The sequence below is a fragment of the Corythoichthys intestinalis genome, chromosome 8 (assembly GCF_030265065.1).
Source record: "Corythoichthys intestinalis isolate RoL2023-P3 chromosome 8, ASM3026506v1, whole genome shotgun sequence".
NCBI lineage: Eukaryota > Metazoa > Chordata > Actinopteri > Syngnathiformes > Syngnathidae > Corythoichthys > Corythoichthys intestinalis.
The window spans coordinates 25453125-25474325 of record NC_080402.1 but is presented as its reverse complement, the minus strand read 5'-3'; the positions used below and the strand labels follow the sequence as shown (position 1 = coordinate 25474325).

Here is a 21201-nt window from a genome sequence, read left to right as displayed (position 1 = left end):
TATATATATATATATATGTATACACAGTGGGGAGAACAAGTATTTGATACACTGCCAATGGGAAAACCCATTGACAGTGTATCAAATACTTGTTCACCCCACTGTATATATATATTCCTATATTTCTTTTTTTCTGTCATTGTTTGCATGCTATCCTCATTAAAATGTGAAAATTCAATAAATGATTGGGTGGTTTTAGTTAAAGCAGACACTCTATTTTTATCTGTGTGATTTTGACAAAGATCAGCTCACATTTGGTGGTGATTTCATGCAGAAATGTGAGAAATTCCACAAGGGTCAGATACTTTTTCATACCACTGTTTCATGAGTACGGCTTCATGGCATATTGTCAATAACAAATGGTTTGGGGCTCGGAATTTGGACACGCAAGTGCGTGACGTGTACATTGTTGACTTTTTTGTTTGTACACAATACAGTATTTATGACAATCACCAAAACAGTAGGAAGACTTTAAAATTGTAATCATCACAGTTTAATACCACAATGCTATTGGACCCCACAGTAAGTCTCAGCATATACTTGGTCTCATTAGAATGTTAGGTGGACCTAATGAAGTGGCATATAAGTGTGTCATCAAGTGAAATGGTCACGAGAAAGCCTGAAATCCAACAGAAAAAAATGATGTGAGACAAAGGTGAACCTGTACCTCATCCACACTTAAGAATGAGAAGGTTAAGAGAGAAGCGAGGTTAATGGAGTTGGTAATGGGATGCACTGATTTGTGGATGAAGTTGTGGGTGAGTGTGTATACCAGTGCAGGGGCAGGGCCAGTGTCTTTAGGACTGGTCGCTGTGTTTGCTTTGTTGTTTACCTGCAAGGGGGCAGTGTAGAGGGAATATGACACCCATACACACACAAACACACACATACACCCTCACTGTGTCGCATACAACCTGAGCACAGGTTGTTATAAATCAAAATGTCTCTGCTTCTCAGAAACACTTGAGCATCATTGAGCTTTGCGACTGCGGAACATCTTTAAATGTATAGATTCATGGCAACAGCCAATATTAAAAATAATATGGTACACTGCACACCTCTGTGTGTTGCATTTTTGCAGTTACATTCTGATTTTGCTTAATCACATTTTTTGATACGTAAATATATTAATGGTATTTGTAACATTCCCTGTACAGTCAAATAAAGGCAAAAATTTCACTCTTGAAGACGGTTATCAATTTCCATTCGTTTAAAGAGAGAAAATTGTTTAAACATCACCCAAATTGTCTCGAAATAGGAAGTCGTCGTAATTTAAATACTGTACATGTGAAAAGATACATGACACATCAAAGATGTTACTTGCTGACTACACCTATTGACTCCATCAGTTGACAAGACAGCTCCCACAGACATTGCTCCATTGGCTTTCACAATGATAAACACACGCTGCGTTCTAACGCCAAATTTAGGTGGAAAAAGGACAATGGTTTAGTGCATACAAGCAGACAGGAGTGTCTCAAGAGTGATTTGGTCGAGGATTCAAGGTAATTATTCTATTTTTCACACCATGCATGCACTTTGAAACGTGAATACAATGAAATACTTGGAAAAAATTGGCTAACTTTAGCTTGAAATATTTACGTAAAATGAATGATAACTCCATGTTTTTTTCTTTTAACCAATAATGTAGACTTGTTTTAGGTTCATATCTGTAGAAATTCTGCGATTTAAGCATTTATTTACAAGAATTTTCAGCTTGAAAAACTTTGTTTCATGACGGCCGCCATGTTGCATTACACAATACCGTAACTTTTGCTTGAAATATATACGTAAAATTAAAGATAACTGCCCGTTTTTTGCTTTTAACCAAGAATCTATACTGTTTTACATTCATATCTGTAGAAATTCCACATTTTAAGCATTTATTTACAAGTATTTTCAACTTAAAAAGCGCTTTGTTTCGTGACGATCACCATGTTGGATTTTGTATCTCTACACAATAGCGGAATTTAACCTAAATAAGAAGTGATTGCATATAGAAAAATGCAAATTTTTCTTTTGTTGAGTAAAATTAAGATGATTCTGCATGTTTTCCTTAAGTATTAAGTTTCTGATGTGAAAATTGAGTGATTTGTTAGCTGCTGAAAACTTGCACACAAAAAAAAAACATAACCTGCTATTTTGGGCAAAAACTTATATGATATTTTCAATATTGCTATTAGAATCTAGTGTAAAATTTGAGGAATTTGTAGTTAAGTTTTGTTATACTTGTATTAAAAAAATATTAATCGGGGTTTTATTCGGGAAGGATTTTGAATTTTTTTTTTTTTTTATGTAGCTGCTCATTGAGACTCATATATGCCTAAGGGAGGTGCCTGTTTTTGTTTTATGTAGCTAGCGGCTTTGGTTTTGAAAATATTTGAATTTTAAGTTTTTGAAAATAGGCCCCCTGAGTCCCGTGTCCCGTCAACTGATAGTGAAGTCTATGCTACACTATCAACAGTGTTAAAACAGAAATGTGACCAAAAAAAGAAAACATGTATACGACATCTGCAGTATATTATTAGATAAAATTGGAATCAACACATCCTATTGTGGGAGTCATTTTTACTCTGGGATTCTTTTACTACTGTGTGAGGATTAGTTTGATTTTGCTGTAATGGGATGAGGTCACATAGATGATGGATTAACTTCCATCGTAATGGACATTGCAGTGTGATAATATTGTAAGCCAGAGTGCGACCAGAATGGGAGGGAAAGGATGATCCTACAAGAAATATACCTCAGCCAATGTTGTCTGTGACATCAAGCAAATAAATAATCATCAGCCGCTGCCTGGCGAGACTTTCCCTGAATGATGATGTCGCTAAGTGCAAAATGCATAATAATTTTCTTTTATGCTCCTCAGACACCAAACGTTCCATCAGAATTATGCATGAAACAAAGCTTTTACTATACATGACGCACAAGCCACTCACCTTAACGCCATCTGACTTTTTGTTCAGTAGGCTCTTGGCTGCTGTGGGTCAGAAGACAAAAAATAAACTTCAGTACAAAAGTGAAAATATGACATTCTGGAGCGTCAAAGTTCACTAACATGCAGCAAGCATATCAGTTCATTATGCTTGGATATAAAATCAGCTGCAAAATCTCAAATCCAAGGCAGCATTGGCTTCTGATGCATTTTGACAAGGTTATTTTTTTATTCCTGAAATAAACTCACATGGGTGCACAGTGGATTGGGTGTATTTAGCAAGTGACAAGCGGGAAATTCCATCTATATTTCTAAGACTCCCGCAGGAGTGTTAAGTACGTGATTTGCACTCACATTAGCATGCTCTTATCCTCTACACATGACATTTGTCAGAGCTGAAAGAGAGTCTTAAAACTGCATGCTATATCCGGCTAAAGATTTTCCTTTAATCATGTAGCAGCATTTTTCTAAGCGTGCAGTGCCTTAACCAACCAATCATTTCATCCTCATGCATACTTTAAGGGATTGTCTGTTAGGATGGAGCGAAAAAAATAATGCAAGAAATTCACGATTAGTGGCCTACTCCTTCTTCCCAAAATGTCTTACCTCGAATTGAAACCACAATCCAAACAAAAGGAAAGAAATGTGGGGAAAAAAAGAAGACATGATGAATAAAAAATTAAATAAATGTTTTGACACCTTATGGGAAAGAGAGAAACATGCAAGCAAAGGACTCAGGGAAAAAAAATGTGAAATGGCAAAGAAAACAGTAACTTTGTCCAGCTCAGATGGAGTAGAGCGGAGGGAGATATGATAAAGTAAAACAACTGTTTATGACTGGCATGTTGGTGTCAAGATCATCCTTATGCCATAACTAAGCAGACTCAAGACATTCAATGTTAGGTTCTGAACCTATTTACCCAAAGACTTTTTTTCAGTGTTTCATAACATGGGACATAAACAATCTGACCAAATGAGAAATATTTTTTGTTTGTTTGTTGTTTTACTCAGGCATTCCTCTACACACTATAAAAAAACATTTTTGTTGGTAGTAATTATGATCCATATAAATTATACTAAAAGTATTTAGGTAAGCAAGTGAACTGTAATAAAGTAGGTAAAAGTAACTCTCTTTACCTAATTTTAATCAGTATAAACTTCAACTTGACCAAACAAGATAATATCTGACCAAAAAATATTAGGAGATGTGGGGTCAAGACTGTGCATTCGCCAAAGCATCTTCTTTAAAAACTGAAAGGAGGACCGTTTAATTTGGCGAGACACTCCAACTTAGATGGCATCATACAGTAACAGGTAAGTTTGAAATTGCTGTTTCTTTTAAAACTGACAATGTGTAAACATTAACAAGCCTAGTATGCTGCGTGTTAAAGTAAGAAGCCCCTATAGTAAAAATATTTTTATATTTTATTCCTGGCTTTCGGCAGTCATTCCTGATACCTAGCTTAAAGCTAGCTGTTTTTCAGAAAATAGAGTTACAGGTAGTAATGTGGCTTAATTTGAACCATTAACCATATTTTTTAATTATCTTTTCAGTTACGGTGTGCAGTATTGTCAAATGTATCACTCTTCAGTATAATTGAGTGACGCTGGGCTTCTACTGAGGCGTGTATATGGCAGTAATGGCGGCAACCACTAGAGGCCATCACAACTGAGATTAGTCAATATGTATTAAGGAACAACTCATCAGCAAGCTATCCAATAGCCTGATAATGATTCTGATTATTTGATTCAGGTGTGTTGGAGGAGTGAGACGTGGAAAACGGACTGGATAGGTGCCCTCGAGGACTGGAGTTGGTCTAGGAACTGCTCCAGGAAGGCTTTTCTGCTAATAAAGTATTTCATTTACATTTATTTGTTACATTTATTTGCACACTAATTTCATGAAATTACTTTGTACGTAGTTTAACATACTACAACATAGCACTCCAGTGGGGTTCAAACATCTATAGTAAAGCCTTTTAGCATTATTTGTATCCAAAACTGAAAGATGCTTGATGCACTCGTGTTGTTCACTGTTCAGTTAAAACTGTTCGTAAACTCATGTTGTTTGCATATTACTTACGTGTTGTTCACTGTTCAGTTAAAACTGTTCGTAAACTCATGTTGTTTGCATATTAATTATTTTGGACTGATGCCCTTGTGTTCTTTACTAATCAGTTAATACTGTACTGTAAGGAAAAAATATTTGCATGCAATTTATTTATCAACAATAGTAATAATTAAGTTGATATTTAATTTTTTTTTTTTTTTTTTTTTTTTTAAAGATCTTCAGTAAAATATACAATACACTACAACCATGAAAAAAATAATACTCAATTTTAATAGGTATTAAGTGATATAATCTGTTTCAAAAGGTGAAGTAAACCTAACCCAAACCTTACCCAAATTATTTGAGTATATATGAGTACCGTATTTTTCAGACAATAAGTCGCACCTGAGTATAAGTCGCACCAGCCCAAAAAGGCGCAATAAAAAGGAAAAAAAACACATATAAGTCGCACCTGAGTATGAGTCGCATGTTTGGGGGAAATTACTTGATAATATCTAACACATAGAACAGATATTTCATCTTGAAAGGCAATTTAAAATAAAAATACAATAGAGAACAACATGCTGAACAAGTGTACAGTATGATAATAAGTACATGATGCATGAACAACGAAATGTGAACGTGGTCGGAATCTTAACGTAACATAGCTATTAAGAGTTATTCAGATAACTATAGCATAAAAAAACATGCTAACAAGTTTACCAAACCATCAGTGTCACTCCAAAACACCAAAATAACATGTGAAATGATATAATATGTGTTAATAATTTCATACAATGCAAAGTCAACAACGCATTCAATAGCAGAGGGGCAGGCGTACTTATATCTGTGCTATTAGGCTGTTTCGGCAGATGGATATACACAATCACGGCTGACGAAACCTTGATAAATGCGCTTTTTTTATCCAAGTTTTGCGAGCTCTGGGACACTCAAAAATGGACTCTTATACTTCTACTTGCTGAGCTAATTGGTACCTCGATGTGCGTTTGTGTGGAAATGTAGTTCACGAACAACAGCAACAAAAATTATTCACCTTCTCACCGAAACTAGTAAATCACTTTACGCGGCAATTAGAATTTCCCCCTACTCCTTGGAATAGGTCCATTACAAGAGCATAAATTTGTTCTCAGTATTGGTAGTGACGATATAACAGTATAACCAACATGTACACGTTATGCTGGGGACAGGACATTAATAAAACCAAACAGATTAGGTGAACGGGTGTCATGGCTACATTTCTCACCGATATGAACCTAATTAATTGATAGGCTAAATGATCAATGCAAAAATAAATCTGTATTGACTTGTACTAACTTTCACACTGCAAATGTATAATGTTTTAATCTGATGATTTTTCTTAAATCTATTCAAATAATTTTCTCCATCTTGTTTTGAGTGTTAAAGACTAGTTAACAGATTAATGGGTCAGATTATTCAATTTACTTCAGGTAAATATTACCATTTGTTCTTATCAAGCCCATACATCTAAAGGTTGGTCATTTTTCACCAAAATCAAGGGGAAAAATGCTTTCAAATAATGTTTTGAACAATATCACTTTTTGAATTAGGAACATTTCTGACGAAAAAAACATTTTTTTTCCCCCCAGATTAAGTATAATCACTTTTTGCTTAAAATAAGTGTGATAAGATTATTTTCAGATAGCTATTTTTCTTATTTCAAGAAATCTGAGTAAAATTTACTTGAAGCACTGGCAGATAATTTCACTTATTTCTATTTGATTTACACTGAAAACAAGGGAATTTAACTAGTCATCAGCCAATCAAACGTGCGTTTGAGGGGGAAAAAATGGTGTCAGTGTAAATCTGAACATAATGAAAGTGATTCACTTAATAATGGTAGGGTCAATTCTATCCTTAGAAAAAATATGTGAAGACGATCTAAATGACTTCTACAACTGAACTCATTATATAATGCGAATAAGGTTGCTTAAAAGATGGTGGGGACAATTTGAGCATCATGAAAAGTTCCTAGTGTTATGTCTCTAACGTCCCTATGCAAGCCTATGCCATTGGTCCATTAACATATGGACTATTATTGTTGCATTAATGTAGTACATATGAGGGCCAAATAAAAGGAAAAAAAAGGAATACGAGATGTAAATCGAACTATTGCTACGAGAAAAGAAAGTCATATTATTACGTAGATTAATGTAGCTCTGATCAGCTACGTATTTTACGTAAATGTACCGTAGCTGAGAGCTACGACATTAGCCTGGCTAATGAAATATTTCAAATAGATCTTTGTTATGGTTCTTCTTGGGAAACAAAATGTGGAAAAAAAAAAAATTTGTAATGATATGACGCAATTTTGCAATTTTTTTCTAAAAATAATAATGTTTATTTGTTTGAGCATTAAATATCTAGTTTTTGTAGTGTATTCAATTATATATAGGTTGAACATGATTTGCAAATCATTGTTTTGTCTTTATTTATGTTCGAGTCCCAACTTCAATTGGGATTGCACATGAAAATCGCAGTTTCTAATGTAACAGCAGAAATGTTTTGATTTAGCAAGAAGTAGCATAATGAGTTGCTCTGAATCTACAGCTAATTGTTTTAAACCTTTGCACTATGACAGTTGCCAAGACATAGGATTATTTATGAACATTTTCAACAATAACCAGTAAGAGAAAATAACTTTTTACAGAGAAATTATGTGTTATGTGTTGCTAAGTACTTGTGTGCTGTGGAGGGAAAACCTATTTATTGGCCTGCATGTTTAATCCACCAATGAAAAAATACATACTACTTGCAGTTTCACATTTGTAAAGACACTTGTAAGCTGGAACAAACGAAAAACATTTTTATATTAAAGCTCCAACATTTCTAATTTGCTTTTAGAAAACCGTAGGTAAACATTTCAAAATCAAAGGCCCAGTGCATACATTACACAGACAACAAATGCCATTTTATTTTATGTGCTTCACGATAACGTCATCCGGTAGTCTTAGGTGTGATAGAGTGTCCCAAATAGTTGGGTCCAAGAATTTTACAATTCCTACTTGTGTAACATTTCTGTTTCCAGTTCCTTTGGAAACACATTAGAAAAAAACCTTTCTGGGACAAAACATTCTTCTTAGGTTTATTAGCTCAAGTGTGATTACATTACGTCTCTGGCTCAGAGGATTTGTTTGAAGATTGTTGGTCTAACAATAGTGTGTGGTCTTCTGTGTTGAGATTACTAGGATACACCTCAACTATCAAAACATCTTCTCCCGCTTTATCCGAGGTCAAGTCTCAAGACCATGCCCCCTCGAGAACCCTGCTCAGGGTATAGAGCTGATACACGATTCTGCAGCCAGGACAAAAACCACACTGCTCCACCTGAATCCAATATTCGACTTCCCAGAGCACCCACCTCGCCAGTACCCCTGGCTAGACCTTACTAGGGAGGCTGAGGAGTGTGATTCCTCCACAGTCGCAACACTCTTTCCAGTCACGCTTTTTAACCACCACGCTGGTCTGCCAATACAGAGGCCCTGTCCCCAATGTCGACGCGAAGTTGCAGAGGCGTGTCAACCAGGACAATCCTGCAATGTCCAAGGCCTTTAGAAACTCTGGGCGAATCTAAACCACCCACGTGTGACACCATTTTAACCACTTCAGTTACTTCAACTGCAGAGATAGGAAAGCCAGCTTCAGAGTCCCAGGATCTGTTTCCTCATGGAAACACATGGTGGAGTTGAGGACGTCTTAGACGTATTCGGCCCCCCAACTCACAACATCCCGAGTCGAGGTCAGCAGTGCCCAATACCCACTATACACAGTGTTGATGTTGCACTGCTTTCCTCTACTGAGATGCCAGATAGCTGACCAAAATTTCTTCAAAGCTCTCTGAAAGTTGTTTTCCATGGCCTCACAAACTCTTCCCATGATCGGGTTTTTGCCTCAGTGACCACCAGAGCCATGTGTGGCTTGGCTGCTTACGGAATCCCACAAGCCAAAAAGATACAATAGAACTCTTTCTTAAGATTGACCACATCTTCTTACCACCAGTGTCCACCAGCAGGTTCGGGGGTTGCCGCCACGGCAGGCATCGATTATCTTATGGTCACAGCTCTGATTGGCCGCCTCAGCAATGGAGGCACAGAAGATGGTCCACTCGGATTCTATGACCACCGGTTCTTCCCAAACATGGGCGCAGTTCTGACGGAGATGGGAGTTGAAATGCAATTCAATCAGTGCGCTCAGCAAATCCAGTGTCGAAAAGTGTACAACCCCTGCGAACAGGAGTGTTACCAGTGCCCAAGCCGTGTGTGGAGATAATCCTGACTATATCTATACTCCTCAACCTCACGGACCAGCTTTGGCTCCTTGCCTGTCAGAGAGAACTGACATTTAATGTCCCTAGAGCAGGTTTCTGCCGCCGGGGATCAGCCCACAGAGTTCCCTGCCTCTGGCCGCCGGCCAAATCTCTTTACACCTGAGTTCCTTGGCCTATCCCACAGGTGGTGAGCCCATTGGGATAGAAACCAATGTTGCTGCTTCAGAAGTCTAAGAGTGTTTTCTTAAGCAATAAATATGACTCTAGCTGTATATCAGCTGTAAATTCAGCCCCATACAACATGAGAAGTGGTGGTGCCTTGGCTGGTTCACTGTATTGTCGACCAAAAATACGTTTCTTGCAGGGAATGAAAAATTATATAAGGACAAATCAGGCGACAATGTATAATTTCCCATCTCATACCTGATGGTATCTGAAATACGTATACATACAGTGGGACAAATAAGTATTTAGTCAACCACCAATTGTGCAAGTTCTCCTCCTTGAAAAGATTAGAGAGGACTGTAATTGTCAACATGGGTAAACCTCAACCATGAGAGACAGAATGTGAAAAAAAAAAACAGATAATCACATTGTTTGATTTTTAAAGAATTTATTTCCAAATTAGAGTGGAAAATAAGTATTTGGTCACCTACAAACAAGCAATATTTCTGGCTGTCAAAGAGGTCTAACTTCTTCTAACGAGGTCTAACGAGGCTCCACTCGTTACCTGTATTAATGGCACCTGTTTTAACTCATTACCGGTATAAAAGACACCTGTCCACAAGCTCAGTCAGTCACACTCCAAACTCCACTATGGCCAAGACCAAAGAGCTGTCGAAGGACACCAGAGACAAAATTGTAGACCTGCACCAGGCTGGGAAGACTGAATCTGCAATAGGTAAAACGCTTGGTGTAAATAAATCAACTGTGGGAGCAATTATTAGAAAATGGAAGACATACAAGGCCACTGATAATTTCCCTCCATCTGGGGCTCCATGCAAGATCTCAACCCGTGGCATCAAAATGATAACAAGAACGGTGAGCAGAACCACACGGGGGGACATAGTGAATGACCTACAGAGAGCTGGGACCACAGTAACAAAGGCCACTATCAGTAACACAATGCGCCACCAGGGACTCAAATCCTGCACTGCCAGACGTGTCCCCCTGCTGAAGCCAGTACACGTCCAGGCACATCTGCGGTTCGCTAGAGAGCATTTGGATGATCCAGAAGAGGACTGGGAGAATGTGTTATGGTCAGATGAAACCAAAATAGAACTTTTTGATAGAAACACAGGTTCTCATGTTTGGAGGAGAAAGAATACTGAATTGCATCCGAAGAACACCATACCCACTGTGAAGCATGGGGGTGGAAACATCATGCTTTGGGGCTGTTTTTCTGCAAAGGGACCAGGACGACTGATCCGTGTATATGAAAGAATGAATGGGGCCATGTATCGAGAGATATTAAGTGAAAATCTCCTTCTATCAGCAAGGGCATTGAAGATGAGACGTGGCTGGGTCTTTCAGCATGGCAGTAATCCAAAACACACAGCCAGGGCAATAAAGGAGTTGGTTCGTAAGAAGCATTTCAAGGTTCTGGAATGGTCTAGCCAGTCACCAGATCTCAACCCCGAGAAAATCTGTGGAGGGAGTTGAAAGTCCGTGTTGCCCAATGACAGCCCCAAAACATCACTGCTCTAGAGGAGATCTGCATGGAGGAATGGGCCAAAATTCCAGCAACAGTGTGTGAAAAGCTTGTGAAGAGTTACAGAAAACGTTTGGTTGGCCTCCGTTATTGTCAACAAAGGGTACATAACAAAGTATTGAGATGAACTTTTGGTATTGACCAAATACTTATTTTCCACCATGATTTGCAAATAAATTATTTAAAAATCAAACAATGTGATTTTCTGGGGTTTTTTCCACATTCTGTCTCTCATGGTTGAGGTTTACCCATGTTGACAATTACAGGCCTCTCTAATATTTTCAAGTGGGAGAACTTGCACAATTAGTGGTTGACTCAAGACTTATTTGCCCCACTGTACATAGTGTATATATACGTACATATGCCGGTTGGAAATCATTAAAGTAGGCAATGACCAAGAGGTTCTACATTAAGTAATTCCTCTTACTATGGAGGCAGTGAACAGCACACTGAAAGAGACATACCTGAGAAGTTTCTTGTGACCAGCAAAGTGGTCAGTATAGCCCCCTGCAGTAACAGGAAGTGAAAGAAATGGCGGGCAATGATGACAGTAGGAGGGGAGAAGAAGACAGGATGACTGATTAGAAGGTTATAGCAAGAAAAAGTCTGGCACTTTGAGGGTTTTAGAAAGTGAGTCATTACTTTTATGTTAAGTTAGAGGCATTTTCAGCGTCAAAGACATAGAGATAGAAGTCAAAGATGGCTACAGAAGTTGCAGAAATAGAAAGATCCTGTCTAGCGAGACATCTCACCTTGAGTTTCCTCCTAGCGTTGAATTTCTTCAGGCACTCCACAGTCTCCTGCCTGTGCATCATGGAAGCTACAGTGGACCGTTGCTACAAGAAGAAGATTCAAACATAATGAGATGAAGCAAACAGTTGCAGCTATGGCTGTGGTAATATGACACATACGCAGATCCAGGGATGTTTAAGGGCCTCTGAGGCAGTGATACGTTTACTGGGGTTTATGGTTAGCATCTTATTGATCAGATCTTTAGCCTCAGGAGTTACGGTGTCCCACTCGGGGGATGGGAACTGTAGAAAAATACAAACACTGTTTACACTGGTGAAGAAAAGAAATAAGCCAAATTTACTCAAGACGTGTTTGGTTTTCATTGCTTTGAGTCCGAAAACTTTCAAATATCTAATGTTGTGCATGTGCATGATTGTACTTACGTCATAGGCTCCAGCCTTGATTTGTTGGTAAAGGCGGTGCTGGTCTTCATCCCAGAACGGAGGATAACCCACCAGTAGAATGTACAAAATCACTCCTGGTGTGGTATGACATTTAAGGTTTAAATTACAAAGAGCAAATAAATTGTGTTGTGTTGTTAAATTGTAAAGTGTAGTTGCAATATCCAGATGCAAAAGATTTATGGAATTTGTGTTTGTAGATCATATTGTTTAAATTGTAGAACTGAATATAATTTGTTTGAAATTCATCCAAACAGCAATTTATTTACCGCAAGCCCACATATCCACTGGTTTCCCATATGGATCTTTCCTCAAAACCTCAGGAGACAAGTACCCTGGGGTACCAGCAAAGCCTGGAGGAGTGAAATAAAATAATGGAAGAGAAATGAAAAATGATCTACTGAGAGTGTGACGAATTGATGAATGACAACTGATTTGCGAATACTCACCAAACCATGCCTGCTGGTCCCCCTGCACCTCGATAGCCAGCCCAAAGTCAGCTAACTTGACAGCCGCCCCCTTCAGCTTACTGGCCAATAGAAGGTTCTCAGGCTGCAGGGGGGGCGGAGTCAAACAGGTTAGAGGTGAGAGGTCACGCACCCACGCAACAAGGGGCCCCAAGACACGGATCTAAAACCAGATCCAGTCCAGCAAAATCCTAACCGAAGCTATTAGGGGAGAACGAGGTAAAGTGCTCTTAGATCAGTGCCTTGGGTGACTCCCTTGCTGCCACTTATCCTGTTCAGGGTGAACTGGAGCCTGAAGGCAAAAGGTGGAAAACACCCTGGACTAAGCCAATAAGCCAGTCAATGGATAATGTGAACTGTGAATGATATGCCAACAGGGAATCAAGCTTGTCCCAGCTCAATGAAAGTACTGACAAGGATGGATACAGTGTGCTCCCCTGCAACAATACCGAGCCACTCACTGAGTTCATGAATGGGAAGTGTAAGTGTTAATAGCAGGGAGAAAAACATTGCTGGGGTAACAGGAAGAGTAGGTGACAAAACAAGCACCACTTTAGTTCAACACAACAATCATACAGTACACAATAACAAGCATTCCAAGGGTGTAGGTTTGGTCTCAACATCTGTAGGGACGCTATAACAGCATAACCTGCATGTACAGTTTTTGCTGGGCAAGCGACATTGATAAGATCAAACAGATTGGGTGAACGGGGGTCAGGGCTACATTTCTCACGAATATGCTGATGTGTTTCCTATGCAGAAGTGAAAAAAGTTAAAACTGTTATTTTCATGGGAGAAAGTCATTTTTCAAAATGGGGGATTCCCCCTTGCTTCATATAAAGGAAATTTACAGTGGTTGTTTTTTATGGGGGGAGGGGTTTAAAATGTCTGCACAGGCTGCAAATAAAAATATATTTTTAAATAAAATGATGTAGAAAATAAATACATTTTAAATGATGAATAAATTCACCAAATGCACAGTTGAATTCACATTCACTGTAGAAAACATACTATAAACAGCTGTTTACTCAAGTTTTATTGGTTAGCAAGTTCACACAGTTTAATTTTATGTTAACGCCAATGCAGGTTGGACTTTCAGTAACAAAATTGGTGGCACGTTCCCCACCTGCACAACATTGACGTCTTTTTACTAGGGCTGTCAAACGGTTAGAATTTTTAATCGAGTTAATCACAGCTTTAAAATTATTGAATCGTAATTAATCGCAATTCAAACCATTTATAAAATATGCCATATTTTTCTGTAAATTATCGTTGGAACGGAAAGATAGGACACAAGACGGATATATACATTCAACGTACTGTACATAAGCACTGTATTTGTTTATTAAGATAATAAATCAACAAGATGGCGTTAACATTATTAATATTCTGTTAAAGCGATCCATGGATAGAAAGACTTGTAGTTCTTAAAAGATAAATGCTAGTACAAGTTATAGAAATTGTATATTAAAACCCCTCTCAATGTTTTCGTTTTAATAAAATTTGTAAAATTTTCAATCAAAAAATAAACTAGTAGCTCGCCATTGTTGAAGTAAATCATTACACAAGGCTCATGGTGCTGAAAGCCTGAAACCCATAAAATCAGTCACACCCAAGCGCAAAATACCAAAAAACACAAGTAACAAGTGGACATGACACTGTGCTGTCATTTTAATTTGTTTAAGCAGGGCATGTGTGTTAAATGCTTTAAGTATTTTAACGTGATTAATTTAAAAAATAATTACCGCCCGTTAACGCGATAATTTTGACAGCCCTACTTTTTACATTACTTACAGTGGCTGCTGGCCGAAAAAAACTTCTAATATCCCTCCTCATCAAAGTGGGCAGAGGAGGCGGCATAATATCGACATGGATCTGTTGAGGATGTGTGAGTGTGCGTGTCTGTCTGTGTGGTGGTGGGGGGGGGGGGGGGGGGGCTCAATTCATCAGCCAATCAAACATACGTTTGAGGGAAAAAACTAAATGGACCGGCACATTTAGATTAGACATTAAGATACACATTAATAATGGTAGCGTCTATTCTATACTTACAACATATGGTAAGACAATATAAATGACCTGTAAAACTGAAATCTTTATATAATGCAAATTAGGTGGCTTAAAAGTTGATTGGGACAATTTGAGCATCCTGAAAAGTTGGTGGTGTTATGTTGCTACCATCCCTATGCAAACCTACGCCCTTGAAGCATTCCCATGGAGTACAAATGCTCTTTACTAAACCAAGCATTCATTGTATTATTCATTTTTGTTACAACAACTTTACCGATTGGCTGTCCTAAATCTAGGCAATTTCAGGCTTCCATTTCCAGATAGGGTTCCATACCAATGAATGGCCTAGGTACGTTCCCACCACAGAGAGCCATGTGGTACAAAATTTATCTGGAGTTCCATTCTCAAAACATCGGAAGCATACATAAATCTGTTCACTTTGAAATCAGTGATGTTAAACATGTTCCAGCACGCTGATCACTTTACTGCATTAACAAAAATTAAAAAAGGATTACCTCAAAATGAAACTCTTTCAGGAAAAAAATAAAATATACAAACAAACAAACAAACAACCTTAACCTGAGACAATTAATTGCCAGGTTACAATACAACGAGTCTCACTAGCTTCCATAATCACACGTCCATGTAAAAAGCACAACAAAAATCATTGTTTACCACACCAAGATGAACTGAACTTTACCACTTGGCAGAACCATAGCAACACACGGATACATAAAAAGGTATTTGTGCACCTTAGGCCATTTCCCGGAATTACATAATGAATTATGCATTTTGTAAGCACTGACATCCTATGAGATAGCTATTTACGTGTTTATGCTGTTTATACTTCCGACTCTGTAGGACAACTGTGCATGCCTACATACAGTGTATGTGCCTAATTAAAAATGAAATCTAAACTCATCATGTACAAACTGACGGATGACGACGGTCGTTCAGCATGATTCTATTTCCTGTCACACGTGTTCCGAACTCGCTGGAACATATTCACAACCGTTTTCTGGCAGCTTCTTCCCTTCACACACAAGCACCCGCACCACGGGAGGTTTTGAGCATGCAGACGAGGGTTGGAATATTCATGACCAAGGAAAATCATTCAAATCACAGCACATTTTTTAACATAATTATGCAAATGGAGTTCGTGATTTGTGATTGCGCCTGCTTGTCTCTCTCTCGCGCTGCGATGTAGACAACCACCTTGACAAAAAAAGAAAAAAATACAATAAACCTGGTGATCCTAAACGACCATTATCTGAGAATTATTGTTTAGAAAATTTATCGTATTATGTATTTCTAGAAATAGTGATTGAATCAAAATGTCTACAACTCAAAAGGGCTGAACTGTTGAAAAGTGATATCAGATTTAGATCTGGCCTTGTTAACTCACCAGATCTAATAAGGATTGTCCATAGACTTCATAGTATATTGACGAGGCGCGGGGCCGATTCATAAGGGGCCTATCCCCGTTAAAGCTGACCGACTATAAAGAATTCCTGAATTCTTTATAGATATGGACGTAAAACAGTCTCGATTCTTGGTTAAAAGCAAAAAAAAAATTGGCAGTTAGCATTTATTTTACGTAAATATGATGAACGTGCTGCAAGTCTTAAGCCGCTGTGGCGCCACCTTATCACCACAAAGAGCTTTTTATGTTGAAAATTCTTGTAAACAATTGCTTAAATCCCAGAATTCTTTATAGATATGGACGTAAAACAGTCTCAATTCTTGGTCAAAAGCAAAAAAAACGGGCAGTTGGCATTTATTATACGTAATTATGTCGAATGTGCTGCTAGTCTTCAAGACACTGTGGCGCCGCCTTATCACCACACAGAGCTTTTTCCATTGAAAATTCTTGTGAATAATTGCTTAAATCCCTGAATTCTTTATAGATATGGACGTAAAAGTCTCGATTCTTGTTTAAAAGCAAAAAAAAAAAAAAAAAAAACGGGCAGTTAGCATTTATTTTAAGTAAATATGTCAAATGTGCTGCTATTCTTTAATCCAATGTGGTGCTGCCTTGTCACCACGAGAGCTTTTTACGTTGAAAATTCTTGTGAATAAATGCTTGATGCTGGGTGTGGGCAGACCCCCTACTTGAAGGCGTGGCGCAGTGTCTGAGGAGTGTGACCTAGCAATATAATTATGAAGTCTATGGATCGTCATATAAATACTGACACGATATTTTTACTCTTATTGATGAATATGACTGTTTTTTTTTTTTAATTATTTCAATTGGTCACACGGTATAGCGTGTTGGCATGTTTTTCTTATGGTCCTTTGGCTTCTTCCCACATTTCCAAATAGGCGCAAAAAAAATTCAAAGAATTCAATAATAATTCAACACTACATTTCTCATATCTGTGGATTAGAGTATGAATGGTGGTTTGTGTATTTGTGCTCAGTTACTGGTGGGCACCAGTCCAGGGTGTATAGCCCATCTCTGGCCCAAAGTCAACCGAGAAAGGCTCTAGCTCGTGCACAAAAAAAAAAAAAAAAAAAAAAAAAAAAAAACATCAAATAGAAAATGAGTTACTGAATGGAAGAACGTAAATAAATGGAATAAGTTAATTATGTGAGGGGACATTTAAGAAGAATATATCACTTTTGCCATTTCTTACATTTAGATATTTCCTCTGATTAAGATTTAAAGCAATGAATAATCAAAGCAAATAAAGTACCGTATTTTTGGGACTATAAGTCGCACCTGAGTATAAGTCGCACCAGCCAATAATGCGCAATGAAAAGGAAAAAACATATACAAGTCGCACCTGAGTATACAGTAAGTCGCATTTTTGGGGGGAAATTTATTTGATAGACTACAGCACCAAGAACAGACATGTCATCTTGAAAGGCAATTTAAAATAAAAATACAATAGAGAACAACAAGGCTGAATAAGTGTACAGCATGCTAACATTACATGACGCTAGAAATTAGATCGGGCCTATAAAATCCAGCCCAGCCCAACCCGGCCTGCCAATCAATTAACTTGATTTGCAGGCCCGAAAACCGAGCCCCCGAAATTTTATGTTCTATTTGTAGGCACGAGCCCCCCCAAAAAGAACGAAATTCTATGTTTTATTTGTGAGGATTCAGGAGAAGGAGGAAATGCGGGGATGCGATGCGTGGTTGCGTTGTGTGTGATCACATTCGTGTAGATGCCTGTCATTGTATGCGTCATGATAACAAATTAAAGCCTGTCTTTTGTAACGAATTCTCCCAGTTAAACAAGACTAAGATGGATATTCAATAAACATTTACATCTTTTATATTTGTGTGTCTGTTGTAACAGGCAGATAGTGGATATGACATTTATTTTAATCTCTTCGAGTTGGCAGAAAAAAAAGTTTTCTCAATGTTTAAATAGTCCACATATTTTTATGATCATTATAAATGCATTTACACAACGAAATAACGCTGGAAAAGTTTGTTAAATATATTTCTCGTATGAGACCAAAGCGCCACATTTGTTTACAATAAGCGAAGCCGACACAGGTTTCTGTATAGCATCTTCAAAAATTTGAATCCTTTCCATTGCTTTTCAATTCCCCTGTCTTTAGTTTGTTTTTCACTCCTAGCTGCTGCATATCAAAAAGGAAGTACCAGGATGGACTTGCGGAGGGCGCCATGGCGGTAGGGGAAGATTGAAAAGAGAGCGGGGCGCAAGCATGCACAGTGCCTGCTCTGTTTTATCCAAAATATCTATTTTATTCACCATCCATACAACGTTTTAGTATAAATATATAAATATATATTTATTATAAAAAAAAGTTAGCGAGAGAGAAGTCCGGCCCAACCCGACCGTAAATAATCACACATAAGTTGCTACAGAGTATAAGATGCACCCTCTGCTAAACTACGAAAAAAACTGCGACTTATTGTCTGAAAAATACGGTAGATGTATTTTTTTGTGGTAGAGTTTATCTGAATTGTGGTTGACAGGAAGTGAAAAAGCTATGCATCAAGTGGCCATTACTTATGATATTCACACAACCTGATAAAATCCATTAAAACAGGCAAGTTAGCTTACTAAGCTAAAGACAACTTTCAATAAAATTCAGCGCTTCATCGCTGAAATAAGAAATAATGTAAAATATTTTGATAGTGCCATTAAAAACTGTGCGTCATCATTTTTGATACAGCGCTCATGCTCGATCAAATTAGATTGTGCAGGTGTGTATGCATCGGTAGTCGAGGGTGTCTATCAAAAGAGGAAATGTGACACTATACTGTACCTCTTAATGTTGTCCCATCCCTACAGTCTCTTCAGATATAACTACGGAACGTGGAGACAGTAACCAAAGACAAAAGGGGAGGGGTCATACAAACCTTCAAATCCCTATGGACGATCCCATTAACATGGCAGTGATGGACACTCTCCAGGATCTGCTGGATGCAGTGGCTTAGGGCAGAAACAGAACAGGAATGAAAATACAGTGATGTTATATAATAATACAAAATGTATAGCAAGGACATGAAAAGGAGAAAGAGGTGAGAAAACAAGCTCATAGCAATTCATCATGTTCTCTTAATCAGACTTTTATACATGATAATGCAGACAAACAGCACAAGAACATTGCTATTCTGCCTTTCGTCCTCTCACCGTCTCAGGAGAAATAGCTGGCTCTGTGAGGTAGGCAGTGTATGATTAATACCGTAGGCTATATGTCGTTAATCACCTTTATAAATAGCTCTCTGAGATGCCTCCAAGGAGCTGCAGCTGCATCACACCTCAGAGAGGACTATACATGAACCACACGATACATAAAGACCCACATGTTCTCTGCCACAACACCTCAGACATGTCCAGCGGTCTTAGAAGAAAGTGCACATTACCTGGCATCAGCCTCACTGTAGTATTCACGAGCCACAATGTCCTCAAAGAGCTCTCCTCCCGTCACACTGATGGGCACAAGAGAACTTGTTAGTATGTCTCTATTCAATTCATTTAATCACAATCCTTAAATACTGGAGAGATGTTATTCTATTTCTTATTAGGTAATAAATATGCCTTTACTTTCTCCAAATGAGAAACATATACCTTAGACAAACTTGGTTAGATCGCAAGTTAGATCCTATAAGAGCTGCCTACAGGGGTGTAGCAGAGGAACCAAAATTACGCATCTTTGATCTCAATATAACAGTAAAAAAATAATGTAAAAAGTGTCTACACAGCCCTATTCAAATGTCCATCCATCCATGCATCTATCCATCCATCCATCCATCCATCCAATATCTACAGCTTAATCCAGGGTCAGGTCGCTGGGGCATCAGCTTCAGCAGGGAAGCCCGGACTTCCCTCTCTCCAGCCACTTCAACCAGCTCCTCCGGCAGGATCCCAAGGCGTTCCCAGCCCAGCCGAGAGACATAGTCTCTCCAGCATGTTCTGGGTCGTCCCTGGGGCCTCCCGCCAGTGCACATGCCCGGAACACAACTCCAGGGAGGCGTCCAGGAGGTATCCGAACCAGATGCCCGAGCCACCTCAGCTGATTCCTCTGAATGCGGAGGAGTAGCGACTCGACCCTGAATCTCTCCCGGATGACCGAGCTTCTCACCTTGTCTCTAAGGGAAAGCCCAGACACACTGTGAAGGTAACTCATTTTGGCCGGGACCTTGTTCTTTCGGTCACGACCCACAGCTCGTGACCATAAGTGATGGTAGGAACTTAGAACAACTGGTGAATGGAGAGCTTTGCCTTTGGCTCAGCTCCTTTTTCACCACAACAGACCGGTGCAGAGTCCGCATTACTGCAGACGCTGTACTAATCCACCTGTCGAGGGCACTCCCCCGTGGCCTCACTCATGAACAAGACCCCAAGATACTTAAACTCCTTCCACTTGGGGCAGGATCTTATCCTTGACCCAAAGAGGGCACTCCACCATTTTCTGACTGAGGACCATGGTCTCAGATTTTGAGGTGCTGATCTTCATCACAACTGCTTCACACTCGGCTGCGAACCACTCCAGTGAGAGTTGGAGATCACGGCTTGATGAAGCCAACAGCACCACATAATCTGCAAAAAACAGAGATGCAATGCTGAGGCCACCAAACCAGAACCCCTCAACACCTTGGCTATGCCTAGAAATTCTGTCCATAAAAGTTATGAACAGAATCGGCAATAAAGGGCAACCTTGGCGGAGTCCAACCCTTACTGGGAACGAATCCCCCACAGGACTCCCCGAGGGACATGGTTGAATGCCACAAAACACATGTCGAACAGTTGGGTGAACTCCCATACACCCTCGAGGACCCTGTTTAGGGTATAGAGCTGGTCCACTCTTCCACGGCCGGGATAAAACCACACTGCTCCTCCTGAATCTGAGATTGGACCTCCCGGTGGAACCTCTTCTCCAGCACCCCTGAATAGACTTTACCAGGGAGGCGGAGGAGTGTGATTTCTCCATAGTTGGAACATATCTCCATTCTCCCTTCTTACAAAAAGGGACCAGCACCCCGGTCTGCCAATCCAGAGGCACTGTCCCCGATGTCCACGCGATGTTTTAGAGCAGGGGT

General features: G+C 39.0%; 1 protein-coding gene across 11 annotated transcripts in view; it reads right to left on the bottom strand.

Annotated features, from left to right (window-relative positions):
• Positions 1–21201, bottom strand: part of camk2d2 (calcium/calmodulin-dependent protein kinase (CaM kinase) II delta 2) — a 93654-nt gene that overhangs the window by 21077 nt on the left and 51376 nt on the right. For 4 of the 11 annotated variants that reach the window (XM_057842905.1, XM_057842910.1, XM_057842906.1 and 1 more), the window contains exons 5-14: positions 19525–19590; positions 19018–19090; positions 12645–12747; positions 12465–12548; positions 12178–12272; positions 11914–12036; positions 11755–11838; positions 11467–11509; positions 2940–2980; positions 773–832 (exon numbers count right to left, since the gene is read on the bottom strand). In XM_057842905.1, the coding sequence (XP_057698888.1) occupies positions 773–832; positions 2940–2980; positions 11467–11509; positions 11755–11838; positions 11914–12036; positions 12178–12272; positions 12465–12548; positions 12645–12747; positions 19018–19090; positions 19525–19590 (772 nt within the window). The remainder of the gene's footprint in view (positions 1–772; positions 833–2939; positions 2981–11466; positions 11510–11754; positions 11839–11913; positions 12037–12177; positions 12273–12464; positions 12549–12644; positions 12748–19017; positions 19091–19524; positions 19591–21201) is intronic. The other 7 variants (XM_057842908.1, XM_057842914.1, XM_057842915.1 and 4 more) reach the window with 3 other exon arrangements.